Genomic DNA, 25,858 nt, shown 5'->3' with positions numbered 1-25,858 from the left:
ACTACATGGTTCCTGGTGATGAAACCTCCATCCACTCCCCATTACACATTCATGTAGGAATGAAGATTAATGGAAAGAATAGAGGGCAAGTCCACCAGCATCCTTCCATCTACTGATCACACGATCCATAAAAAGAGATTGAACTGAACACACAATCAATGGCGATATAGAGGGAATGAGTGAGGCCTGGCTGAGTTAGCCTCCACACTGCAGGACTGACCGCTTGCAATTAGAGAAGACGTTATTAATATACATGAGCTGGAATCTTAAATGGCCAGATATTGACTCCAAGGCTGGCAGATAACATAGTAGCTGTAAAATATTTTCTCTGAAAGTGAGGGCACTGTTTTGATATTGAACTTTAAAGCAGCCCAAGCGCACAGTGTAGCTTGGAGTCAATGCAGGGTGTTCAGCAGTCACTTCTCTATAGGTATTAACTAAATAACAGTATCTATCAGAGGCTGTGGGCTGAATGTCTAACAGTTATCATTCCCTTACTGGTGAATAATAAATGGGAGTAAAACAAAATAAACATTGCCAGAAAATTTCAGTTTCACTTTCTGAACAGAGGAGCCTTTTTCTAAACTGTGATAATTCATAAAAGTCCCTCTAATTGTAAACATACACAATCATAATGGGGAGCATACAGTACATTAAAGAGATCCCTTTGAAGTTTTGAAATGACTTGAACATTTTCCAAAGATACGGTGCGCAGAAAATAACATTAACACGTTGTTCCAAGCCTTGTAGATCTGAATAAGTGTTCAAAGCCAATGACTCTTGTGAGTGAATGATGTTTGAAGCTGTTAAACATTTAGGTAATTTCCAACCTTCCTCATGTCGACAGTGAAAGTGAAAACTAACTTGTCAGGGGATTTGCCGTGTTGTATTTATACTTGTCAATTCATTTTCAATCATTTAGTTACGATTCACTAAGCAGATTGTACAGGTGGTAAGTGGAATTTTTTATATAAATATGGATTTAATGTTGAGGGGAAAAGACAATGTACTGCTTAAAATAATGCTTGCTTGTTTCTGTGAATGCGAGAGAGAGATAAGAGAGCCTTAGACTGGCATCACCATTTTAAAAGGTCTTTGTTTTCTATAAAGTTTAAAGGTATATGCATGTGTGGTTTGGATGAAGTGCACTAGTACATTGTCATGCATAGCAATCTAGCAGTTTAGGTGTTCCTGACCATAATTGTTTGCTATCAAGTTGGTTGGGCAGGTTTAAGCCAGGTGTGGTAAGTTAGCGAATTAATGTGTAGCTCACCCATGCTTTCAGTCTCCCTATATAGTAGTTCTATTTGATGTAGCTCTGTCTTTTAAAGTAAAATGTACATGACTAAATATGAACATTTTAAACTAATGAATGAAATTAACTTATGTTTTCCATGGTCTAATTTTAAAAAGTTATTCTAATTAAATGCTCATTCTCATTGGTTAATAAGTGTGGGTGGGTTTGAGGAACAAAGGGATAAAGGCTGTCCTTTTCTCTCAGCTCAGGGTTAAATAACAGTTGACAATGTGCTCAGTAGCAGTTTGTAGTGTACAGGCAGTTGATTTAGGCTGTTCTGGTAGACTCTTTAGTGCCAGTAAGGGGAGAGTTGGGCTCTGCTTAGAACTGGAAAAGCGGTAATCTGTATTTATGATATTTTGCATTTAGGCCCAGTCTTAGCTGCAGTAGGAACACTATTGAGGGGCTGAGCTTTACACTCGCTGTCATTTTAGAGTTTTTCATATCCTGAACGCTGCTGCTATGGACAACTGTTTTCTAGACAAGCCATGTATCCTGAAATACTGCATCTGTAATAAATTCAAGGATGTTTTTTGTACAATCATGGGTCCTCCTCATTCTCACCTGTCACCTCCCTTGGCTTCTCTGGGTCAGCTATTCTACAAAGAGAGAGTGAACATTTTGCGGTCACATTCTAATGCATTATTACTTCAATGCTTCATGACACTACCATTATAATGCCTGGCACGTTTCGTATAAATACAGTACCAGTCAAAGGTTTGGACACCTATTCATTAAAGGGGTTTTCTTTATTTCCTACATTGTAGAATAGTGAAGACATCAAAACTATGAAAAAACACATATGGAATCATGTAGTAACCAAAAAAGTGTTAAACAAATCCAAATATATTTTATATTATTCAAAGTAGCCAGCCTTTGCCTTGATAACAGCTTTGCACATTCTTGGCATTCTCTCAACCAGCTTAACCTGGAATGCTTTTCCAACAGTCTTGAAGGAGTTCTCACATATGCTGAGCACTTGTTGGCTGCTTTTCCTTCATTCTGCACTCCAACTCATCCCAAACCATCTCAATTGGGTTAAGATCGGGTGATTGTGGAGGCCGGGTCATCTGATGCAGCACTCCATCACTCATCTTCTTGGTCAAATAGCCCTTACACAGCCTTGAGATGTGTTGGGTCATTGTCCTGTTAACAAAACAAATGATAGTCCCACAATGAGCAAACCAGATGTGATGGCGTATCATTGCAGAATGCTGTGGTAGCCATGCTGGCTAAGTGTGCCTTGAATTCTAAATAAATCACTGACAGTGTAACCAGCAAAGCACCATTACACCTCCTCCTATATGCTTCATGGTGGGAACTACACATGCAGAGATCATCCGTTCACCTGTGTCTCACAAAGACATGGCGGTTGGAACCAAATATCTCAAATTTGGACTCGTCAGACCAAAGGACAGATTTCCACAGGTCTAATGTCCATTGCTTGTGTTTCTTGGCCCAAGCAAGTCTCTTCTTATTGGTGTCCTTTAGTAGTGGTTTCTTTGCTGCAATTCAACCATGAAGGCCTGATTCATGCAGTCTCCTCTGAACAGTTGATGTTGAGATGTGTCTGTTACTTGAACTCTGGGTAACTCTGGGTCTTTCTTTCCTGTGGCTGTCCTCATGAGAGCCAGTTTCATCATAGTGCTTGATGGTTTTTGCGACTGCACTTGAAGAAACTTTCAAAGGTCTTGACATTTTCTGGCTTGACTGACTTTCATGTCTTAAAATGAATGATGGACTGTTGTTGAACTTTTAACAATGCACTCCTGTTAATTGAAATGCATTCCAGATTACTACCTCATGAAGCTGGTTGAGAGAATGCCAAGAGTGTGCAAAGCTGTCATCCAGGCAAAGGGTGGCTACTTTGAGGAATCTCAAATATAGAAAATATATTTTGATTTGTTCAACACTGTTTGGTTACTACCTGATTCCAGAAAGCATAATGACTAGGTACAGTGGGCCCAAAAAAGTATTTAGTCAGCCACCAATTGTGCAAGTTCTCCCACTTAAAAAGATGAGAGGCCTGTAATTTTCATCATAGGTACACTTCAACTATGACAGACAAAATGAGAAGAAAAAAATCCAGAAAATCACATTGTAGGATTTTTAATGAATTTATTTGCAAATTATGGTGGAAAATAAGTATTTGGTATAATAACAAATAACAAAGTTTCTCAATACCGTCCTGGTTGGGGACTTCCAGTAAAGTCTAATAGCATTCTGGTTGGGGACTTCCAGTAAAGTCTAAAGTCTAATAGCATTCTGGTTGGGGACATCCAGTAAACAGGTGGTGGTTTCCTCCTCATTCTCCTCACTCCAGGTTGGCAGAGTTGGGATGAATGGGAAGTGTGTGTTCTTCATCACTGGAGCCTGTGGGAGCTATGAATAATATCTGGGATGCTGCAGAGGGATCGTTGGACAGCTGCTCAGAGGAGGACTATGACTGTCCCATATGTCAGGATGTCCTGAAAACCCCCATCAGGACCAGGAACTGCAGACATGTGTAAATATACAAAACCATAACCCATAGTCAGGCCAAGGCATAGCCAGGGTCAAATAACCAAATATTTGAGATCAAATAATCCACAAAATGGCTGGCTCAGCTAGCTCAGTACTTTAGTTGCCAGATGTCTGTGATATTACCAACAAAAAAAAGCCAACTCATTAGGATATCCTATAGCCTACAATAAAATGCAACCTTTATTAAACAATAACCATCTCTGTCCTCCCAGGTTCTGTAAAAACTGCTTCCGCCTGGCTGTGAGGGCCCAGGGGCCACACTGTCCCCTGTGCAGGGGCCCCGTATCGGAGACTGAAAAGAGAGCAATAGATGTCCAGCAGCAGATGAGGGAGAGGAAAGGACAGTGCAGGGCCTGTGGTACTACGGTAGCAGACACTATTTATTACACTTTGTTTATAATGAGCTTAAATGTTTACACTTAAATGTTTTACCTGTGTGGAGTACAGAACATATACTCAGTATTTTGCAGTGTTACCTAAATACTGAGGAGGGCGTTGTTTTTCATGTTCTTCCAATGTTTCCCCTCCATTTAGAGTCAAGCTAGGGGAATCCCATAGCTAGTACATGTAGTTCTTCCCCAAACCAACACTACAATCAGGTCGCTGATCAAAGGGACAACACACAGGAGGAAAACTCTGGAGTCTACACAGTATGATAAATACACTCCCAAGTGTGCTTATGATTTTCACCCCCTTAAGTCTTCCCACCATATATGAAGTATACTTTTCACCCATAGGAATACCTTGAGGGGTTGAAATGTTAATAAACACACTTGGGACTATATTATCACAGTGTGTGTGTTCCTTTTTTGATGATGAACATTTACTTTAATATCTAACACCTGCTCAAAGCCTTTGGATGTGTGTACAAGGTTATATTCCCTGATTATAGACTAATTGGATTAATTTATTTTATTTAACCTTTATTTAACTAGGCAAGTCAGTTAAGAACAATTTCTCATTTACAATGACGGCCCGGACGACACTGGGCCAGTTGTGCGCCGCACTATGGGACTCCCAATCAAGAGCGGATGTGATACAGCCTGGATTTGAACCAGGGACTGTAGTGACGCCTCTTGCACTGAGATGCAGTGCCTTAGACCGCTGCGTCCATGTGTGTTAACTATTTAACTGTACTTGATTGCTTAAAAGGCCGCTAAAATTGTAAATATTGGTTATTGGTATCTTCTTTGGGGGGCATGGAAAATATTGGATATCAGGATCTGCCAAAAATGTAATCGGTGCATCACTAAACACAACACTACATAAAGAGAGACCGAAGACAACAACATAGCATGGCAGCAACGCATGACAACACAGCATGGTAACAACATGACAACACAGCATGGTAACAACATGACAACAAAATGGTAGTAACACAAAACATGGTACAAACATTATTGGGCACAGACAACAGCACAAAGGGCAAGAAGGTAGAGACAACAATACATCACGCAAAGCAGCCTCAACTGTCAGTAAGAGTCATGATTGAGTCTTTGAATTAAGAAATTGAGATACAACTGTCCAGTTTGAGTGTTTGTTGCAGCCCGTTCCAGTTGCTAGCTGCAGCAATCTGGAAAGACGAGCGACCCAGGGATGTGTGTGCTTTGGGGACCTTTAACAAAATGTGACTGGCAGAATGGGTGATGTATGTGGAGGATGAGGGTTGCAGTAGATATCTCAGATAGGGGGGAGTGAGGCCTAAGAGGGTTTTATAAATAAGCATCAACCACTGGGTCTTGCAACAGGTATACCGAGATGACCAGTTTACAAAGATTATAGAGTGCAGTGATGTGTCCTATAAGGAGCATTGGTGGCAAATCTGATGGCCGAATGGTAAAGAACATCTAGCCGATCGAGAGCACCCTTACCTGCCGATCTATAAATGATGTCTCTGTAATCCAGCATGGGTAGGAAGGTCATCTGAATCAGGGTTAATTTGGCAGCTGGGGTGAAAAAGGAGCGATTACAATCGAGGATAACAAGTCTAGATTTAACTTTAGCCTGCAGCTTTGATATGTGCTGAGAGAAGGACAGTGTAGTGTCTAGCCATACTCCCAAGTACTTGTATGAGGTGACTACCTCAAGCTCTAAACCCTCAGAGGTAGTAATCGCACCTGTGGGGAGAGGGACATTCTTCTTACCAAACCACATGACCTTTGTTTTGGAGGTGTTCAGAACAAGGTTACGGGTAGAGAAAGATGGTTGGACACTAAGAAAGCTTTGTTGTAGAGCGTTTAACACAAAATCCAGGGAGGGGCCAGCTGAATATAATACTGTATCATCGGCATTTAAATGGATGAGAGAGATTCCTACTGCCGGAGTTATGTTTATGTAAATTGAGAAGAGCGTGGGGCCTAGGATCATGCCTTGGTGACAGGCAGTGTCTGAGACAGCAGATGTTCTGACTTTATACACTGCACTCTTTGAGAGAGGTAGTTAGCAAACCAGGCCAAAGACCCCTCGAGACACCAATACTCCTTAACTGGCCCACAAGAATGGAATGGTCTACTGTATCAAAAGCTTTGGCCAAGTCAATAAAAATAGCAGCACAACATTGCTTAGAATCAAGGGAAATGGTGACATCATTGAGGACCTTCAAGGTTGCAGTGACACATCCATAACCTGAGAGGAAACCAGATTGCATACCAGGGAGAATACTATAGACATCAAGAAAGCCAGTCAGTTGATTTATTGACTGTGGTATAAAGCTGTGGTATATCAGAACATATACCAGGGGTATGACAAAAAGTGATTTTTTACTGTTCTAATTATATTGGTAACCATTTTATAATAGCAATAAGGCACCCCCGGGGTTTTTGGAATATGGCCAATATACTACGGCTTAGGTCTGTATCCAGGCACTCTGCGTTGTGTCACGCTTAAGAATAGACCTTTTTTTATTGAATTTTTATTTAACCTTTATTTAACTAGGCAAGTCAGTTAACCTTTTTCATTAAACTTTCTCACCCCGGACATTTTATATGGACAAATTACAGACTCCTCTTTTAATCTGCGTACTTCTCCAATAATCAGTTATCCTGAGTCTGCACAAAACTGCCATGACCTAGGATCAATGGAGACACTCAAGATTATCTCTTGACACATAGTCATGGCCTCTAAACCTTCAAGCTGCGTACTGGACCCTATTCCAACTAAACTACCAAAAGAGCTACTTCCTGTGCTGGACCCTCCTATGTTGAAAATAATAAACGGCTCCCTATCCTCAGGATGTGTACCAAACTCCTTAAAAGTGACAGTAATAAAGCCAAACCATGACCCAGACAATGTAAAAAACTATGTGCCTATATCGAATCTCCCATTCCTCAGATTTTTTGGGGAAAAATCTGTTACGCAACTCACTGCCTTCCTGAAGACAAATAATGCACACGAAATGCTTCAGTCTGGTTTTAGGTCCGATCATTGCATTGAGACTGCACTCGTGAAGGTAGTAAATTACCTTTTAATGGCGGCAGACCAAGGCTTTCCATCTGTCTTTGTGCTCCTAGACAACTTCTTGCCTGGTTTAGATCTTATCTGTTGGAAAGATACAGTATCAGTTAGTCTCTGTGGATGGTTTGTCCTTTTGAGTTTCAGTGTTCCGTTTTAGGATCACTATTGTTTTCACTATATATTCTACCTCTTGGTGATGTCATTCGGACACACAATGTCAACTTTCACTGCTATGTGGACAACACACAGCTGTACATTTCAATGAAATATGGTGAAGCCCAAAAATTGCCTACCTTGGAAGCCTGTGTTTCAGACATAAGGAAGTGGATGGCGACAAAACAGAGATGTTAGTTCTAGGTTCCACGAAACAATTTTGACAATTAATCTTTATGGTTGTACAGTTGTCTCAAATAAAACTGTGAAGGACCTCAGGGTTGCTCTGGACCCTGCTCTCTATTTTGACGAACATATCAAGAATATTTCAAGGACAGATTTTTGTCAAAAAATGCAGAAAAGCTAATCAATGCTTTTGTCACTATTAAATTAGACTACTGCAATGCTCTACTCTCCGGCTACCTGGATAAAGCACTAAATACATTTCTGTTAGTGCTAACCACAGCTGCTAGAATTTTGACTAGAACCAAAAAATGTGATCATATTACCCCAGTGCTAGCCTCTCTCTACACTGGCTTCCTGTTAAGGCTAGGGCTGATTTCAAGGTTTAACTGCTAACCTAAAAAATAATTACATGGGCTTCTTCCTACCCATCTATCCGATTTGGTCCTGCCGTACATACCTACACGTACGCTATGGTCACAAGACGCAATTATCCTTATTGTCCCTAGAATTTCTAAGCAAACCGCTGGAGGCTTTCTCCTATAGAGCTCAATTTTGATGGAATGGTGTGCCTACCCATGTGAGAGACACAGACTTGGTGTCAACCTTTAAGTCTTTACTAAAGACTCATCTCTTCAGTATGTCCTATGGTTAAATGTGTGGGGTGCGAAGGTGAACGACAAGGCACTGGTCTCACTGGCTCTCTCTACGAACCAGTTGTACCCTCTTCAACCACTGTGGTTATTATTTGACCCTGCTGGTCATTATGAACATTGGAACATCTTGAATAACAATCTGGCCTTAATTGCCATGTACTCTTATAATCTCCACCCGGCACAGCCAGAAGAAGACTGGCCACCCATCATAGCCTGGTTCCTCTCTAGGTTTCTCCCTAGGTTCCTGCCTTTCCCAGAGAGTTTTTCCTAGCCACCATGCTTCTACATCTGCATTGCTTGCTGTTTGTGGTTTTAGGCTGGCTTTCTGTATAGCACTTTGACATCTGCTGATGTAAAAAGGGCTTTATAAATACATTTGATTAATTTATCAACACCACCGGTGGATTAGATAACTTTGTCAATTTAGCTAATTATGGTTGCTAATTGGTTGAAAACAAAAATGTTACTTCACACATCACCCATTTTATGTATAGACCTATGTGATTTCACTTCTCAGAAGTTTCTCAGCAAGATGAGGGTTCACTACAAAAGCTGCAGGAAGTACCTTGAGGAGTATGGCACCCCTCTTGACGCACCACCCCCACCAGTCACACCAACGACTCAGGAAGTCAGCCGTGTATCTGTGGATACGATCCACATGACTGGGCAAGTATACAGAAACTGAATCCATTGAATTATAGGTGACCAACCGTCTTGATTTGGTCTTATGTAGCAACATTTTGAATTTTTTTATTTTTTACATTGGATAAAAGCAGAGACACAGAGCTACAAAATGGTATATATATCACACACTGAATTTGAGGAACAATGGGAAAGTAATTCTGCTTTGAAAGTTAATAGACTTGTAACCTCACTTTTGAGAAAATGGCCTTTGAATGTTTTGGTACCTACTAGAGAGCTCTTCTTTGTCTACACCCGTTCGGCATTGTTCACACCCTCTTAAACTTTAGCCCCACCCATCTTTTTAAGGGTTGATCCAACAGCAGTCAAGCACCCAAGCTAACTGGCTAACTTGCTAACTACTTCCAGACACAAATAAGAGAACAGCTCACTGACCATTACTTGCCCTATCAGAGATGGTTAGGCTGTTTTAATATTATCCAGACCGTTGCTGCTGGCAACAATTTACGTATATTCAACAGGTGTTGAGCATTCGTAAATTTGACAGTTATCCTCTGCTCTGTTTTACTCAGACGAAAGTGCTCTGAAATTGGAGTAGATAGCCAGAGCGAATTTACCAGCTACGTCTATCAACAGTTGTCGCAGTGACATTCTATTGAAGGGTGTGTTCGTAAATTCAATCCGGAGTGCCAGAGTGCGCTTTGGGCGTTCATAAATTCAGAGTGTTTCGCACTCGGAGCGTTCAGAGCGCAAATTGGACGCTCTGGCAGATGAGTAGGGTTGATCCAAGCATTCTGACCTCACAACGGCAGTCAAGCACCCAAGCTAACTGGCAAACATTGGCTTGCTAGCTTCTTCCAGACACAAATGAGAGAACACTCCACTCTGACCATTTTACTCACCCTAGCAGAGCTGGTTAGGCTGTTTTTATGTTATCCGGAGCGTTGGTTACTGTAACTGTGCTGCTTGCACCAATTTAATCACGCTTTTTTCCCAACGTTTTACTGACACCGGCCATATTCAACGGGTGTTGAGCGTTCGTAAAATAATCAATTATTCTGTACACTGGCACATTCAGACGAGAGTTCACCTGAAATCGGAGTAGCTGGCCAGACTGAATTTACGAACACACTGGTTACGTGCGTAGTGATGTCTTTTGTTAAGACATGTAGCTAGCGGGCTAGGTAAACAATGAACCATAAACCCAACTCATGACGCTACTACCCTGCATGAATCTGCAGGTAGCTAACTAACCAGGTTCAATGTTAGATAGCTAACATTAGGCTATAACTAGCAAAGCAAATGGCTCTGAGATACGAATAATACGATCATACACATAACGTTAGCTAGCGAGCCAGCCAGCTAACGTTAGCTAGCTAACAGTACATTTTAACTTGAAATGAAACCACTTTACATCAAAATTAGAAAAGTGTAATATCTGAAAATGTAGCTAGCTAGACTATCTTACCCATGTGCATCATGGATCGACATGTCTACCTGTCACAGATGCCATGGTTGCCCTTAGTTTGAAGATGTAATCCAGAGACCGGTGTCTTCTCCATCTCCTTAGCTATCATACTCAAATTCCAATGATTTCAAAACTCAGTCCTCCAGAAAGTGGAGACCAATACTTATGCAGTTTTACTACACGATGCATTTAAAAAAAGCCACGTTAGACAGGATTACCTACACATACTGACTAGCTCAAATAGACAGAAGCGTGCTGTATGGCAGACCAATCCAAACTCATGGCTACGGGAAGGTTGCTGACTTTTTCTGTGGCTAAACCAACTAGGCCCTTAATTTAAGAATTGTATTTGTATTTTTAGATGGCATACAAGTTTGTTATTAAGGCACATGAGTTCACATGTTCCAGAAGGCATTTTTGCCAAAAAACACATTTTGATAAAAAAAAAAAGAAGTTTACATTCAAACAGCTCTCCTGTGAAGTAGTAACCTGCGACATACACCTAGTTTCCTGAAACGAGTCACAAGGATTAGTACTACTAGTAGTACTTTTAATAATACTGTAGTAGCAGAAGTAGCCTACTAGAACTGTAAATACTAGTATTAGTACTGTAGTGTGGTACTACTAATAGTAGCAGAAGGGGTAGTAGTGCTTCTGGTTAGTACCTGACTATGGTGGAAGTGTTCTAGAGTCCATAGTGCTGTCACTATCCAGAACTTTTCTTGGTCAGTGAAGGTGAATACATGGCCAGAGCTGAGACCAAATCAGTTCTGCATCATTAGGCATTACCTAAGATCCAAGCTTTTAAGTAAAATAAGGTAGCATCCTAGGAATATCAATAACCAGTCACATTGGACCGTAGCATCAGCAAGAGGACAAAAACGTTCTCATCTTAATGTCCTCTTGTAACGGCATTCCTCCTCCTCCTCTTCTGAGGAGGAGAAGCAAGACGGATCGGAGGACCAAGATGCAGTGTGGTAAGTGTTCATGACGATTTATTAAAAACGAACTGAACACTGAAATACAAAACAATAAACGATGTGATGAAAACCGAAACAGTACCGTGTGGCGACAAACACTCACACAGAAACAAACACCCACCAACCAACAGTGAAACCCAGGCTACCTAACTATGATTCACAATCAGATACAAAAAAACTTCAGACTGCCCACCCCAACTCACGCCCTGACATACTAAATAAAGACAAAACAAAGGAAATAAAGGTCTGAATGTGACACCTATTTGATGGTATATTGGCTATAGTGAATACATTTGTGAATAACTTGTGTGTTAAATAGCCAGATATACTATATGTCACAGCCTATAAGCCACAGACTTCATTCTGATTTACAGTTATGGATGCAATGTTATCATGACTTTAAATCTGCTCTCTTCCTCTTTCATTAAACATGATCTGTTAAAAGGTCCTGGAGATTAATAAAACATTTGTTTGAGAGTTTCTTCTGATAGTTGAGATTAGATATTTTGATCATTGATCAAAGAATTATACTCTCAAAGTGGTGTATATTTGACTATTCATTGTGTTTTCATCTAGGATTCTACCAGGACAGCCCACTCAAACACAGATATCTGAATTGGTTAGGTATGTATGATCTTACTGTCAAAATGGATCCATGTTGTGAAATGATTGTATTTTTGTGCATGTGTTAACGATGGTGACTTGTTTCTCAGGCCCAGAGTGTTGACGTTGGGCTTCCTGGGAGGAAGGGTGTACTCCTGCCCATACTGCCCCCTGCAGGGGCTCACAGACATGAGACTGGTCCAGCACTGTGTCGGCAGCCACACAGGAGAGAATGCTCCAGCTGTGAGTGAGCCTATTCTAACTTTCACCTAACTTTCAAACATGAACCTCAATTGCAAGAGCTGCAACATGTCTTGAATAGTAATTAATGCTAGATATTATATCTATACTGAACAAAAATATAAATGCAACATGTAAATTGTTAGTCTCATGTTTCATGAGCTGAAATAAAAGATCCCAGACATTTTTCATACTCACAAAAAGCGTATTTCTCTCAAATTCTGTGCGCAAATATGTTTACATCCCTGTTAGTGAGTATTTCTCCTTTGCCAAGATAATCCATCCACCTGACAGGTGTGGCATAACAATAAGTTGACTAAACAGCCTGATCAATACACAGGTGCACCTTGTGCTGGGAACAATAAAAGGCCACTCTAAAATGTGCAGTTTTGTCACACAACATAATGTCACAGATGTCTCAAGTTGAGGGAGTGTGCAATTGGCATGCTGAGTGCAGGAATGTCCACCATAGCTGCTGCTAGAGAATTGAATGCTAATTTCTCTACTATGAGCCTCCCAACATCATTTGAAAATGTGGCAGTACGTCCAACCGGCTTCACAACTGCAGACCATGTGTAACCACACCAGCTCAGGACCTGCACTTAGGCTTCTGCACCTGTAGGATCGTCTTAGACCAGACAGCTGAAGAAACTGTTTGTACAACCAAATAATTTCTGCACAAACTGTCAGGGAATCTCATCTGCATGGTCGTTGCCTCACCAGGGTCTTGACCTGACTGCCCTTCGGGGTAGTGACTGACTTCAGTGGGCAAATGCTCACTTTTAATGGCCACTGGTATACTGGAGAAGTATGCTCTTTACAGATGAATCCATGTTTCAACTGTACCGAGGAGATGGCAGACAGCGTGTATGGCGTCGTGTCGGCGAGTGGTTTGCTGATGTCAACGTTGTGAACAGAGTGCCCCATGGTGGCGGTGGGGTTATGGTATGGGCAGGCATAAGCTACGAATAACGAACACGATCACATTTTATCAATGGCAATTTGAACGCACAGAGATACCATGACGAGCTCCTTAGGCCCATTGTCATGCCATGCATCCACCGCTATCACCTCATGTTTCATCATGATAATGCATGGTCCCATGTCGCAAGGATCTGTACACATTTCCTCGAAGCTGAAAATGTCCCAGTTCTTCCATGGCCTGCAAACTCACCAGACATGTCACCCATTGAGCATGTTTCAGTTCCTTCGACAGCGTGTTTCAGTTCCTGACAATATCCAGCAACTTCTCACAGCCATTAAAGAGAAGTGGGACCACATTCCACAGGCCACAATCAACAGCCTGATCAACTCTATGCGAAGGAGATGTGTTGCGCTGCATAAGGCAAATGGTGGCCACACCAGATACTGACTGGTTTTCTGATCCACGCCTTACCTTTTTCTTTTAAGGTATCTGTTCTCTCAATTCTCTCATGATTGTAGACCAAGGTAAACCCAATTGACGCCTACAAGAGGAAGTTGACCTCCACAGCATATCTGTATTCCCAGTCATGTGAAATCCATATTTTAGGGCATGTTAGTTTTTTACTCTGTTTGTCAGAGAACTAGTTAAAGCTCAAACCAAGTTTATTCACCAAATGGGTCAAACAGCTGAAAAGACAGACATGTTTCCACCAGCCCAAGTATTTATACCTTCCTTTAGGCAGAGTCTCCTCCTTGAACCTCTAAACGCTACATCTTTGTTGCTAGACAGGAAGTTAAGTGATGTGTGTAATAAAACTGTTCCTTCTCCGTTCATCTCACCTGACCTGACCTCGGCCCACCTTCGCTGTTGCGCCTTCTTCCTCAAAGTCTGTGTGGGTGGACCATTTCAGTTTGTCAGTGGTGTACGTCAAGGAACTTAAAACTTCCCACCTTCTCCACTGCTGTCCTGTCAATGTGTAATGAATAGCATTCTTACATACAGTGGCTTGCGAATGTATTCACCCCCTTGGCATTTTTCCTATTTTGTTGCCTTACATCCTGAAATTAAAATATATATTTTTTGTGGGTTTTTATTGTGAAACAAGACACAAGACAAAAAAAAACAGAACTTGAGCGTGCATAACTATTCACCCCCCCCCCCCCCCCTCCCCCCCAAAGTCAATACTGTCATGACGTTGGCCTGGGGGTAGGTTTATGACAGTCATAAATACCTCTTTCCCTCTTTTTACTCTTTCTACCCTACTGATGTTACATTTGCAAACCTCTTTGGTTAACATAGAGATTCTGGGAACATCAGAAGGTGGGGGAAATTAACTATATTCTGGTAATCCGACCAATTGAACATATGCGGTGGTACTTAATGAATATGATGTCAGTTCAGTTGTCATCTGAGACATTCTCATCAATGATAAGATGACAAACTCTACAGTGGAAAGTTTACACATCAGAGTTATCGGATTTCCTTGGAATTGTTGTTCAATTTAAATGTCTGAATATGAAATTATTCGTGATGGGATGAAATGTGATTTTAGCTTCTAAAATGTGAGATTTGAGTTTTCATAAGGTTAGGGCTCTGCTCAATCAGTGGCCCGCCCCTGTGAAGGGACATGGGCTATAAAACCTTTCAAACATGCCTCCTCTCCCTTCCTATATAAAGGCCTTGATGACAATGTGACCTCCTGTTCCGAGGACGTGAGGACGACGGTCCGATGTCAGAATGGTTCAGATAATAACTGCAGAACGAAGCCAACATCAGCGTGAGCTTTGGTTGCGAATGGTATGAACTTTGAACTATTATTCACTACAGAAATGATACCTCCTAGCCGTTGAATTAGCAACAGCCGCTGCAAACGAGGGTTAGGACGGAACAGACAGAGTATCCCGTCTACCACACAACGACGTTACTACAACATATTCAATTTACCAGCAGAGACATTCTTCAAAGGACTCTGTTGGGCAACACGGACTTCCATCTACCACCAACCTACCGAAGCGCAGCTCAGAGTAAATATTTATTGCATTTTCCTTTTCCAAATGGGCGGTAATTTAGAATGCATTAGACACTGTATTTACGATAGCACAGCTTCGCCCTTTGTTCCTCAGTCTTCCCGCTCTTTCACTCAAACCCAGCCCCTTTTCTTTTGTGTAACCAGCTGTCATATCTGTTCCGCCCGCTCTAGGGACCTTTTCCTTTGACGTAATTTGTAATCAAGTCATGATTTAAATATGTGTATGTGTAATTCTGTGTGATTAGTTAGGTATTTAGTAAATAAATAATTAAACCCAATTTTGTATTGCTGATTCAACTTGTTAGCCAGGGTTCGTGCAGATAACCAAGAATTTACAACTTTCAGATGAGACTGAATTAAGATGACGATTAATATTGACTACTATTGATGTAAAATATTACTAGGTCTTTAAGAGTTTATTCGAAAGATAACAGCTCTATAAATATTATTTTGTGGTGCCTGACTCTCTAGTTAATTACATTTACATGATTAGCTCAATCAGGTAATATTAATTACGGATAAATTATTTTATAGAATAGCATGTCATATCACTTAATCCGGCATAGCCAAAGACACGACAATACTTTGTAGAGCAACCTTTTGCAGCAATTACAGCAGCAAGACTCTTGGGGTATGTTTCTATCAGCTTGGCACATCAAGCCACTTGGATTTTTGCCCATTCTTCAAGGCAAAACTGCTCCAGCTCCTTCAAGTTGCATGGGTTCCGCTGGTCTACAACAATCTTTAAGTCATACCACAGATTCTCAATTGTATTGGGGTCTGGGCTTTGACTAGGCCATTCCAAGTGATTTATATTTTTCCCCTTAAACCACTCAAGTGTTTCTTTAGCAGTATGCTTAGGGTCCCAGTCTCAAATCTCTGGGAGACTGAAACGGACTTCCCTCAATTACCCTGTATTCAACGCCATCCACCATTCCTTCAATTCTGACCAGTTTCCCAGTCCCGCTGATGAAAAACATCCCCACAGCATGATGCTGCCACCACCATGCTTCACTGTGAGGATGGAGTTATCGGGATGATGAGAGGTGTTGGGTTTGTGCCTGACATAGCGTTTTCATTGATGGCCAAAAAGCTCAATTTGAGTCTCATCTGAGTCTCCCACATGCCTTTTGGCATACACCAAATGTGTTTGCTTATTTTTTTCTTTAAGGAAGGGCTTTTTTCTGGTCACTCTTCTGTAAAGCCCAGCTCTGTGGAGTGTATGGCTTAAAGTGGTCCTATGGACAGATACTCCAATCTCCGCTGTGGAGCTTTGCAGCTCCTTCAGGGTTATCTTTGGTCTCTTTGTTGCTTTTCTGATTAATGCCCTCCTTGCCTGGTCTGTGAGTTTTGGTGGGCGGCCCTCTCTTGGCAGGTTTGTTGTGGTGCCATATTCTTTAAAACATTTTATAATGGATTTAATGGTGCTCTGTGGGATGTTCAAAGTTTCTGATATTTTTTTTATAACCTGATCTGTACTCCACAACTTTGTCCCTGACCTGTTTGGAGAGCTCCTTGGTCTTTATGGTGCCGCTTGCTTGGTGGTGCCCCTTGCTTAGTGGTGTTGCAGACTTTGAGGCCTTTCAGAACAGTTGTGTAAATCTACTGAGATCATGTGACACTTAGATTGAACACAGGTGGACTTCATTTAACTAATTATGTGACTTCTGAAGGTAATTGGTTGCACCAGATCTTACTTAGGGGCTTCATAGCAAAGGGGGCGAATACATATGCACGCACCACTAACTTTTTAACATAATTTAACATAATTAACTTAATTTCACTTCACCAATTTGGACTATTTTGTGTATGGGGGAAAATAAAAAACTCCAAGGGGGATGAATAATTTTGCAAGGCAGTGTGGTGAAGAATGCATTGTCTGTGGACCTATTGGGGCAGTTAGCAAATTGAAGTGGGTATAGGGTGACAGGTTGTTGACTAGTGTCACGGATCCCTCTGGAACTTTCATTATGCACACCTGTTCCCTATTCCCACAGATTAGTACCTGTATAAGTGTGCCTTTTGGTTTCCATCGGGCTGTCCATTATTGTTAAAATGTCCGTTGCTGCGTTTGAGTACCTGTGCTGTGTATTTTGGCTTTCGTGCCATTGTGGATTGGGCAGATGATTACGGGTCTCGTCCCGTGTGTTAATCAATGTGCGCGTGTGTTATTTATCCGAGGTACCCCTCGCTCTTTTGTTTTGGATTCCTACCCTGTGTGTTATGTGTTTGTTTGGTCTTCGTCCCCGTGCCTTTTACATGGCCTTAATTTGGGCTTAATAAAAAACCTTAGGCGCAGGAATGTGTAATGTCTCCCGAATTTCTTCATACCAACATGACAAATAGTCTCTCAAAGCAGTTATTTTGTTCAGTTACCTTTTGCATTCTTGTATACAGGAAACATAGTGGCCATCTTGAAACATGTGGAGCTTGAATTTGTCCGTAAACACACCAGCCAGCTGGTCTGCGCATGCTCTGAGGACGCGGCTACGAATGCCATCTGGGCCAGCAGCCTTGCTAGGATTAACACGTTTAAATGTCTTACTCACATCGGCCATGGAGGAGGAGTCCTTAGTAGCTGGCCTCGTTTGTGGCACTGTGTTATCCTCAAAGCGGGCAAAGAACGTGTTTAGCTTGTCTGGCAGCAAGACTTCTTCGGTGGTTGTCCTTTTGTAGTCCGTGATTGTCTGTAGACCCTGTAGACCAGGGGTGTCAAAGTCAAATGGACGGAGGGCCAAATAAAAAAATCAGCTACAAGACGAGGGCCGGACTGTTCGAATGTTCATTGAAAATTTTTTAAATGACGCATATAGTCTAGTGAACCTAATTGAACCTACTGAAAACCTAACAAATATATTACAATATGATCAGATAAATAAAGCAATATTTTCTTATGGCTCTGTCAGTAATCTTTAATTTTCAACAGACACAAAAGACAAATTTCCTTTATATAAATATCCCCATAACATGAACATTAAATGAAAGAAACCGGTATTCAAGGCACCATCAGTAGACTATATTTTCTATTTTAGCAAAAGTGGGCTAAATTTACTTCAAAGAAAAAACAATAATAGCAATTTTCTATCATCCACTCAACTGAAATATTTTTAAAATATAATTGGATTGAAATACAAAAAAATAAAGTGCAAAAATCTATTAATCAAAAACAACACTTTGTTTAAGGAGAAGTAACATGCAGTGAAAACAAATATTAAATTTTAACTTTTAAACTTGAACTGAGTAAAAACTCTAAATATGTGATTGCACAGTAATGTTCACTTGTTTGAGGTTGAGGGTGATACTTGGTGGTGTCCCATCTTTTCCACAAGTTCATCAATGTTCGGGGTAAGGCTCTGAGCTGAAGAAATCCTCAGAATTGAGTGGAGGTGTTCAGCAGTAAGTCGACTTCTGTGTGATGTTTTGTTCAGGTTCATCAAAGAAAACAGTTGTTCACACAGGTATGTGCTGCCAAACATAGACAACGTTTGAGCAGCCTGGATGCGCAGCTGGGGCATTGTGCCGGGGAGGAAACGGGCGAACTCCGCAGCACCCACTGCCGCATATTTTGCCCTCAGTGCATCATTGCATTGGAGGTCAATCAACTCCATTTGGAGGTTTGGTGGTGAGCTTTCCACGTCAACAGCAAATGGGTTACCGAGCAGTTCCAACCTGCTTTTTTGTGCTTCAAAGTCAGCAAATCGGCGTCGAAAGTCAGCGGCAAGCATACCTATTTTATCAGCCAACTGTGTGCTCGGGAACGCACTGGTAGAGAGCTTCTCTTTCATGGTCTGGCAGCTGGGAAAGTGGCTCAAATTTTCTTTCCGCATCTGCGTCTCCCACAGAGTCAGTTTGGTTTTAAATGCCTTCACTGTACTGTACATATCAGAGATGACACGATCCCGACCCTGCAGCTGCAAGTTTATTGCATTCAGATGACTCGTAATGTCACACAGAAAAGCCATTTCACACAGAAACATTTCGTCTCGGAGTTGTGTTGTGTCTTTCCCTTTGCTGTCCAAGAACAGACAAATCTCCTCACGAAGCTCGAAACATCTTTGAAGCACCTTTCCCTGGCTTAGCCATCGCACCTCTGTGTGATAAGGCAAATCACCATGCTCCGTTTCTAACTCCGTCAGAAATGCCTTGAACTGGCGGTGATTCAAACCTTTGGCTCTGATAAAGTTAACTGTGCGCGTGATGATGCTCATTACATGCTCCATTTTCAAGGCTTTACCGCACAACGCTTCCTGGTGTATGATACAATGATAAGCTGTCAGCTCACCTGTCGCGTTTTCCTCTTGCATCTTTTCCCGTATCTTCGCCACCAGTCCGCTCCTGTGTCCACACATCGCAGGTGCTCCGTCGGTTGTCAAACCCACGAGTTTTTCCCAAGGCAGCTCCATCTCATTTACACATCTTGACACCTCTTCATACAAATCATGCCCCGTAGTTGTGCCATGCATAGGACGTAAAGCCAAAAACTCCTCTGTCACGCTTAGGTTGGAGTCCACTCCGCGGATGAAAATTGACAACTGGGCAATGTCAGAAATGTCGGTGCTCTCATCCACAGCCAAGGAATATGCAATAAAATCTTTTCCCTTTTTCACAAGCTGCTCTTTTAGATTGATGGACAACTGGTCTACTCTCTCGGCAATGGTGTTTCTGCTCAGACTCACATTTAAAAAGAGTTGCCTTTTTTCTGGGCAAACTTCGTCACAAACTTTAATCATGCAGTTTTTGATGAAATCCCCCTCCGTAAATGGCCGGGCTGATTTAGCGATCTCTTCTGCCAAAATAAAACTGGCCTTGACAGTTGCGTCCGCGTGTGTGTCCGCGTGTTTCGTTTCATAATGTCGTCTCAGATTATACTCTTTCAGTACCGCCACACTTTCTCCACACAGAAGACACACAGGTTTTCCAGCTACCTTCGTGAACATATACTCCGACTCCCACCTTGTTTGAAACCCCCGGTTCTCAGTATCCACCTTCCGTTTTGCCATTTTTGATGGGTATCTGAAAGTTAATTTTACTGTGATGCTGACGACTGCTGTGCCAATAAATATTGAAATGAAGCAGCCTACTGCTCGGTGCGTCACCTTTGCATTGTGGGAAATGTAGTATTGGTGCGTGTAAAAGATCTGCGGGCTGCCGGCTTGCTGCGGGCCGGTTCTAATAATAAATCAAGATCATCCCAGGGGCCGTAAAAAACCTTCTTGCGGGCCGGATGTGGCCCGCGGGCCTTGACTCTGACATATGTGCTGTAGACCCTGCCACATATGTCTCATGTTTGAGCTGAATTGCGACTCCACTTTGTCTCGGTATTGATGTTTTGCCTGTTTGATTTCTTTACGGAGGGAATAGGAGGAATACACTGTTTGTATTCGGCCATATTCCCCATCACCTTGCCATGGTTAAATGCGGTGCTTCGTGCTTTCAGTTTTGCGTGAATGCTGCCATCTATCCACGGTTGCTCGTTAGGGTAGGTTTTAATAGTCACAATGGGTACAACATGTCCTATACACTTCTTGATAAACTCGGTGAACGTCTCGGTGTACACGTCCATATTATTCCCAGAAGCTACCCGGAACATATTCCAGTCAGCGTGATCAAAACAATCTTGAAGCGTGGATTCCGATTGGTCAGACCAGCGCTGAATAGTCCTTAGCAAGGGCGCTTCCAGTTTTAGTTTCTGCCTATAGGAAGGGAGGAGCAAAATGGAGTCTTGGTCAGATTTGCCAAAAGGAGGGCAAGGGAGGGCCTTGTATGCGTCCCGGAAATTAAAATAAGAATGGTCCAGTGTTTTTCCAGCACGAGTGCTACAGTCAATATTCTGAAAGAATTTAGGTAGCCTTTTCCTCAAAATTTGCTTTGTTAAAATCCCCAGCTACAATAAATGCAGCCTCAAGATAAATGGTTTCCAGTTTGCATAAAGTCCAGTGAAGTTCCTTGAGGGATGTCATGGTATCGGCTTGAGGGGGGATATACACTGTGACAATAACCGAAGAGAATTCTCTTGGGAGATGATACGTTCGGCATATGATTGCAAGGAAGTCAGCTGAACAAAATGACTTGAGTTCTTGCATGTTCTTACCATGACACCATGAGTCATTAACCATGAAGCATACACTCCCCGCCCTTCTTCTTCCCAGAGAGATATTTATTCCTGTCAGCGCGATGCACTGAGAATGTAGGTGGCTGTACAGACTGACAGTATATCCCGAGAGAGCCATGTTTCCGTGAAACAGAGTATGTTACAATCCCCGATGTCTCTCTGGAAAGCAGCCCTTACCCTGATCTCGTCAACTTTGTTATCTAGGTACTGGACATTAGCGAGTAATATACTCAGAAGCGGCGGGTGGTGTGTGCACATCCTAAGTCTGACTAGAAGACCGCTCCGACTCCCTCTTCTCCGGCGACGTTGTTTTGGGTCGGCCTCTGGAATCAGTTCAAATGCCCTAGGTGGTGCAGACAAAGGATCCACTTCGGGAAAGTCGTATTCATGGTCGTAGTGTTGGTAAGTTGACGCCGCTCTGATATCCTATAATTCTTCCCGGCTGTGTGTAATAACACATAAGATTGGGTTGAGGTCAGCTAATCCCTCTCCTTCTTGGTCAAATAACCCATACACAGCTTGGAGGTGTTTTGGGTCATTGTCCTGTTGAAAAACAAATGATAGTCCCACTAAGTGCAAACCAAATGGGATAGCGTATCGCTGCAGAATGCTGTGGTAGCCATGCTGGTTAAGTGTAACTTGAATTCTAAATAAATCACTGACAGTGTCACCAGCAAAGCACCCCCACAGCATCACACCTCCACTTCCATGCTTCATGGTGGGAACCACACATACAGAGAACATCCGTTCACCTACTCTACGTCTCACAAAGACACGGTGGTTCGAGCCAAAAGACAGATTTCCACTGGTCTAATGTTCATTGCTTGTGTTTCTCGGCCCAAGCATGTCTCTTCTTATTATTGGTGTCCTTTAGTAGTGGTTTCTTTGCATCAATTCGACCATGAAAGCCTGAACAGTTGATGTTGAGATGTGTCTGTTACTTGAACTCTGAAGCACTTATTTTGGCTGCAATCTGAGGTGCAGTTAAATGTTGATTTCTGAGGCTGGTAACTCTAATGAACTTATCCTCTGCAGCAGATGTAACTCTGGGTCTTTCTTTCCTGTGGTGGTCCTTATGAGAGCCAGTTTCATCATAGCGCTTGATGGTTTTTGCGACTGCGTTTAAAGAAACTTTCAAAGTCCTTGAAATTTTCCACAATGACTGAACTTCATGTCTTAAATTAATTATCAACTGTCGTTTCTCTTTGCTTATTTGAGCTGTTCTTGCCATAATATGGACAAATAGGGCTATTTTCTGTATAACACCCCTACCTTGTCACAACACAAATGATTGGCTCACATGCATTAAAAAGGGAAGAAATTCCACAAATTAACTTTTAACAAGTCACACCTGTTAATTTAAAGGCATTTCAGGTGACTACCTCAAAGCTGGTTGAGAGAATGCCAAGAGTGTGCAAAACTGTCAAGGCAAAGGGTGGCTACTTTGAAGAATCTCAAATATAAAATACAGTATATTTTTGATTTGTTTAACACTCTGTAGTGACGCCTCGAGCACTGAGATGCAGTGCCTTAGACTGCTGCGCCACTCGGGAGTCAATTTACTGATTTCCTTATATGAACTGTACAGTAACTCGTGAAAATCTGAAATTGTCGCATGTTGCGTTTTATATTTTTGTTCAGTGTAAAAATTATTGGGATGTGCATTAGGATGTGCTGTTTGTTCTGTTTGGGAAGTCACCCCCTCTCTCCTCTAGGTGTGTCCCATCTGTGCTGCCACTGTTTGGGGCAATGCTAGTTACTGCAGCCGAAACCTCATCGGTCACCTGGCTATCAGGCATTGTTTCAGCTATGACACCTACATGGTGAGTGTCTCATAATCTTTCTCTGAAGTTATGCCAAGGAGTTCCATAGAGAAAAACAAATGGATCACGATTTCCAAGAAATTCTTCCTAGAAATTCTTCAGAGGAAAACATTGTCCTGTTCTTGACAGCACTGTAACTCAATGCATTTTAAATTGCAACAGGCTGACTTTGCATTATTCTCACATACAGTACATACCATCATGTCTACTCTAGATGGTAGCTTAGAACACAATAGCTAATTTCCCTTCTAATTGTTGTGTCGTGTATTTTGTACATACCATAAACAAAGATGGTTCATGTTTGTTGATGTCCTACTTTTTACGGAATCCTCCTGTATGTTCCCAGAATGTAGGGGAAGACGATTACACCCAACTCTGCCTTGCCATTCAGCAGTCACTGCGACAAGGCACCGGCATCACAGAGTGACAACAAGACCCTAAGAGAGCTACACATTATGTTCCAACACAATACCTACCTCTTCAACCGCTCCTTGCCACATCAATGATGTCTATGATGTTACTTATTGTATCTGTTACGGATACAAGTATCCTGTGTGTGTATCCTGTTTCTTTTCTCTCCTTCTCCCCTCAAAGGTGGCAATCATCATCATTCCCCAATCAGAAGACACACATCCTCCTGTTTCCATTACCCAATCACATCCCCTTTCCATTGGTTTAAAAACCCATTCAGTTGTTTCCTCTGGAGCTCGATCTCTCTATATCGCTCTCTATATCGCTCTCTATATCGCTTTCGCTCTCTATATCGCTCTCGCTCTCTATATCGCTCTCTATATCGCTCTCTATATATCTCTTGCTCTCTATATCTTGCTCTCTATATCACTCTCTATATCTTGCTCTCTATATCTCTCTCTATATATATCTCTCTATATCTTGCTCTCTATATCTCTCTCTATATCTCGCTCTATATCTTGCTCTCTGTATCTCTCTCTATATATCTCTCTATATCTTGCTCTCTATATCTCTCTCTATATCTCTCTATATCTTGCTCTCTAAATCTCTCTATATATCTCTCTATATCTTGCTCTCTATATCTCTCTCTATATATCTCTCTATATCTTACTCTCTATATCTCTCGCTCTCTATATCGCTCTCGCTCTCTATCGCTCTCTATATCGCTCTCTATATATCTCTCGCTCTCTATATCGCTCTCTATATCTTGCTCTCTATATCGCTCTCTATATCTTGCTCTCTATATCTCTCGCTCTCTATATCTCTCTCTATATATCTCTCTATATCTTGCTCTCTATATCTCTCTATATCTCTATCTATATCTCTCTATATATATCGCTCTCTATATATCTCTCGCTCTCTATATCGCTCTCTATATCTTGCTCTCTATATCGCTCTCTATATCTTGCTCTCTATATCTCTCGCTCTCTATATCTCTCTCTATATATCTCTCTATATCTTGCTCTCTATATCTCTATCTATATCTCTCTATATATATCGCTCTCTATATCTCTCGCTCTCTATATCGCTCTCGCTCTCTATATCACACTCGCTCTCTATATCGCTCTCTATATCTCTCGCTCTCTATATCGCTCTCGCTCTCTATATCGCTCTCTATATCTTGCTCTCTATATCTCTCGCTCTCTATATCACTCTCTATATCTCTCGCTCTCTATGTCTCTCTCTATATATCTCTCTATATCTTGCTCTCTATATCTCTCTCTATATATCTCTCTATCTTGCTCTCTATATCTCTCTCTATCTCTCGCTCTCTATATTTCTCTCTATACATCTCTCTATATCTTGCTCTCTATATCTCTCTATATATCTCTCTATATCTTGCTCTCTATATCTCTCCTTATATCTCTCTATATCTTGCTCTCTATATCTCTCTCTATCTCTCGCTCTCTATGTCTCTCTCTATACATCTCTCTATATCTTGCTCTCTATATCTCTCTCTATATATCTCTCGCTCTCTATATCTTGCTCTCTATATCGCTCTCTATATCTTGCTCTCTATATCTCGCGCTCTCTATATCACTCTCTATATCTCTCGCTCTCTATGTCTCTCTCTATATATCTCTCTATATCTTGCTCTCTCTCTCTATATATATATCTCTCTATATCTTGCTCTCTATATCTCTCTCTATATATCTCTCTATATCTTGCTCTCTATATCTCTCTCTATATATATCTCTCTATATCTTGCTCTCTATATCTCTCTCTATCTCTCGCTCTCTATATCTCTCTCTATACATCTCTCTATATCTTGCTCTCTATATCTCTCTCTATATATCTCTCTATATCTTGCTCTCTATATCTCTCTCTATATATCTCTCTATATCTTGCTCTCTATATCTCTATCTCTCTCTATATATCTCTCTATATCTTGCTCTCTATATCTCTCTCTATATTTCACTATATATCTCTCTATATCTCTCGCTCTCTTTGGATTGAGCTCTTTTGTTTTTGCAACTACATGTCACTTTGTCCCCACCTGTGAGTATTGTTTTGGTTATGGTGTTTGACTGTTTGTTTGATGGTGGGAAAAGGGGGTACCAAGACGAGTTGCCTATGGGCATACATTACCCGTAGGAACACGTTGTCTAAATACCCTAGGCAGAACTGGGCGGACCACCCGCTGTATTTTTGGTTAGTTAGTTATCTGTATTGAAGTAGGCTAGTCTAGCTTATTAAAGGGGTGTATTTGGATATTTGTTTCTTTCCTTGGGTCCAGCTCAGCCCCTTTTCCTGCCCCCCTTTACCGTGTGTTTAAAAATAAATCCTGAGTGTTTGACGGT

At 41.6% G+C, this 25,858-nt stretch overlaps 1 protein-coding gene across 1 annotated transcript; it reads left to right on the top strand.

Annotated features, from left to right (window-relative positions):
- The first annotated feature begins 855 nt into the window (after window positions 1-855).
- LOC139386739 (E3 ubiquitin-protein ligase RNF138-like) lies at window positions 856-25,858 on the top strand. Its single transcript, XM_071132561.1, has 8 exons — window positions 856-952; window positions 3,621-3,803; window positions 4,033-4,186; window positions 8,783-8,931; window positions 11,932-11,979; window positions 12,069-12,201; window positions 22,980-23,087; window positions 23,434-25,858. Exons 2-8 carry the CDS (start codon window positions 3,640-3,642, stop codon window positions 23,512-23,514), a joined length of 837 nt encoding a protein of 278 aa, XP_070988662.1. The 5' UTR covers window positions 856-952; window positions 3,621-3,639; the 3' UTR covers window positions 23,515-25,858.

Source organism: Oncorhynchus clarkii, chromosome 28, assembly GCF_045791955.1.
Source record: "Oncorhynchus clarkii lewisi isolate Uvic-CL-2024 chromosome 28, UVic_Ocla_1.0, whole genome shotgun sequence".
Lineage (NCBI taxonomy): Eukaryota > Metazoa > Chordata > Actinopteri > Salmoniformes > Salmonidae > Oncorhynchus > Oncorhynchus clarkii.
This window is presented reverse-complemented; position numbering and strand designations above follow the sequence as displayed.

Bases quoted from the DNA above. Each gene is read 5' to 3' on its own strand.
- LOC139386739 (XM_071132561.1), top strand. From the start codon at position 3,640: ATGGGAAGTGTGTGTTCTTCATCACTGGAGCCTGTGGGAGCTATGAAT. The intron at 4,187-8,782 runs GTAGCAGACACT...TTCACTTCTCAG, and splicing joins GCAGGGCCTGTGGTACTACG to AAGTTTCTCAGCAAGATGAG. The intron at 12,202-22,979 runs GTGAGTGAGCCT...TCTCTCCTCTAG, and splicing joins CAGGAGAGAATGCTCCAGCT to GTGTGTCCCATCTGTGCTGC.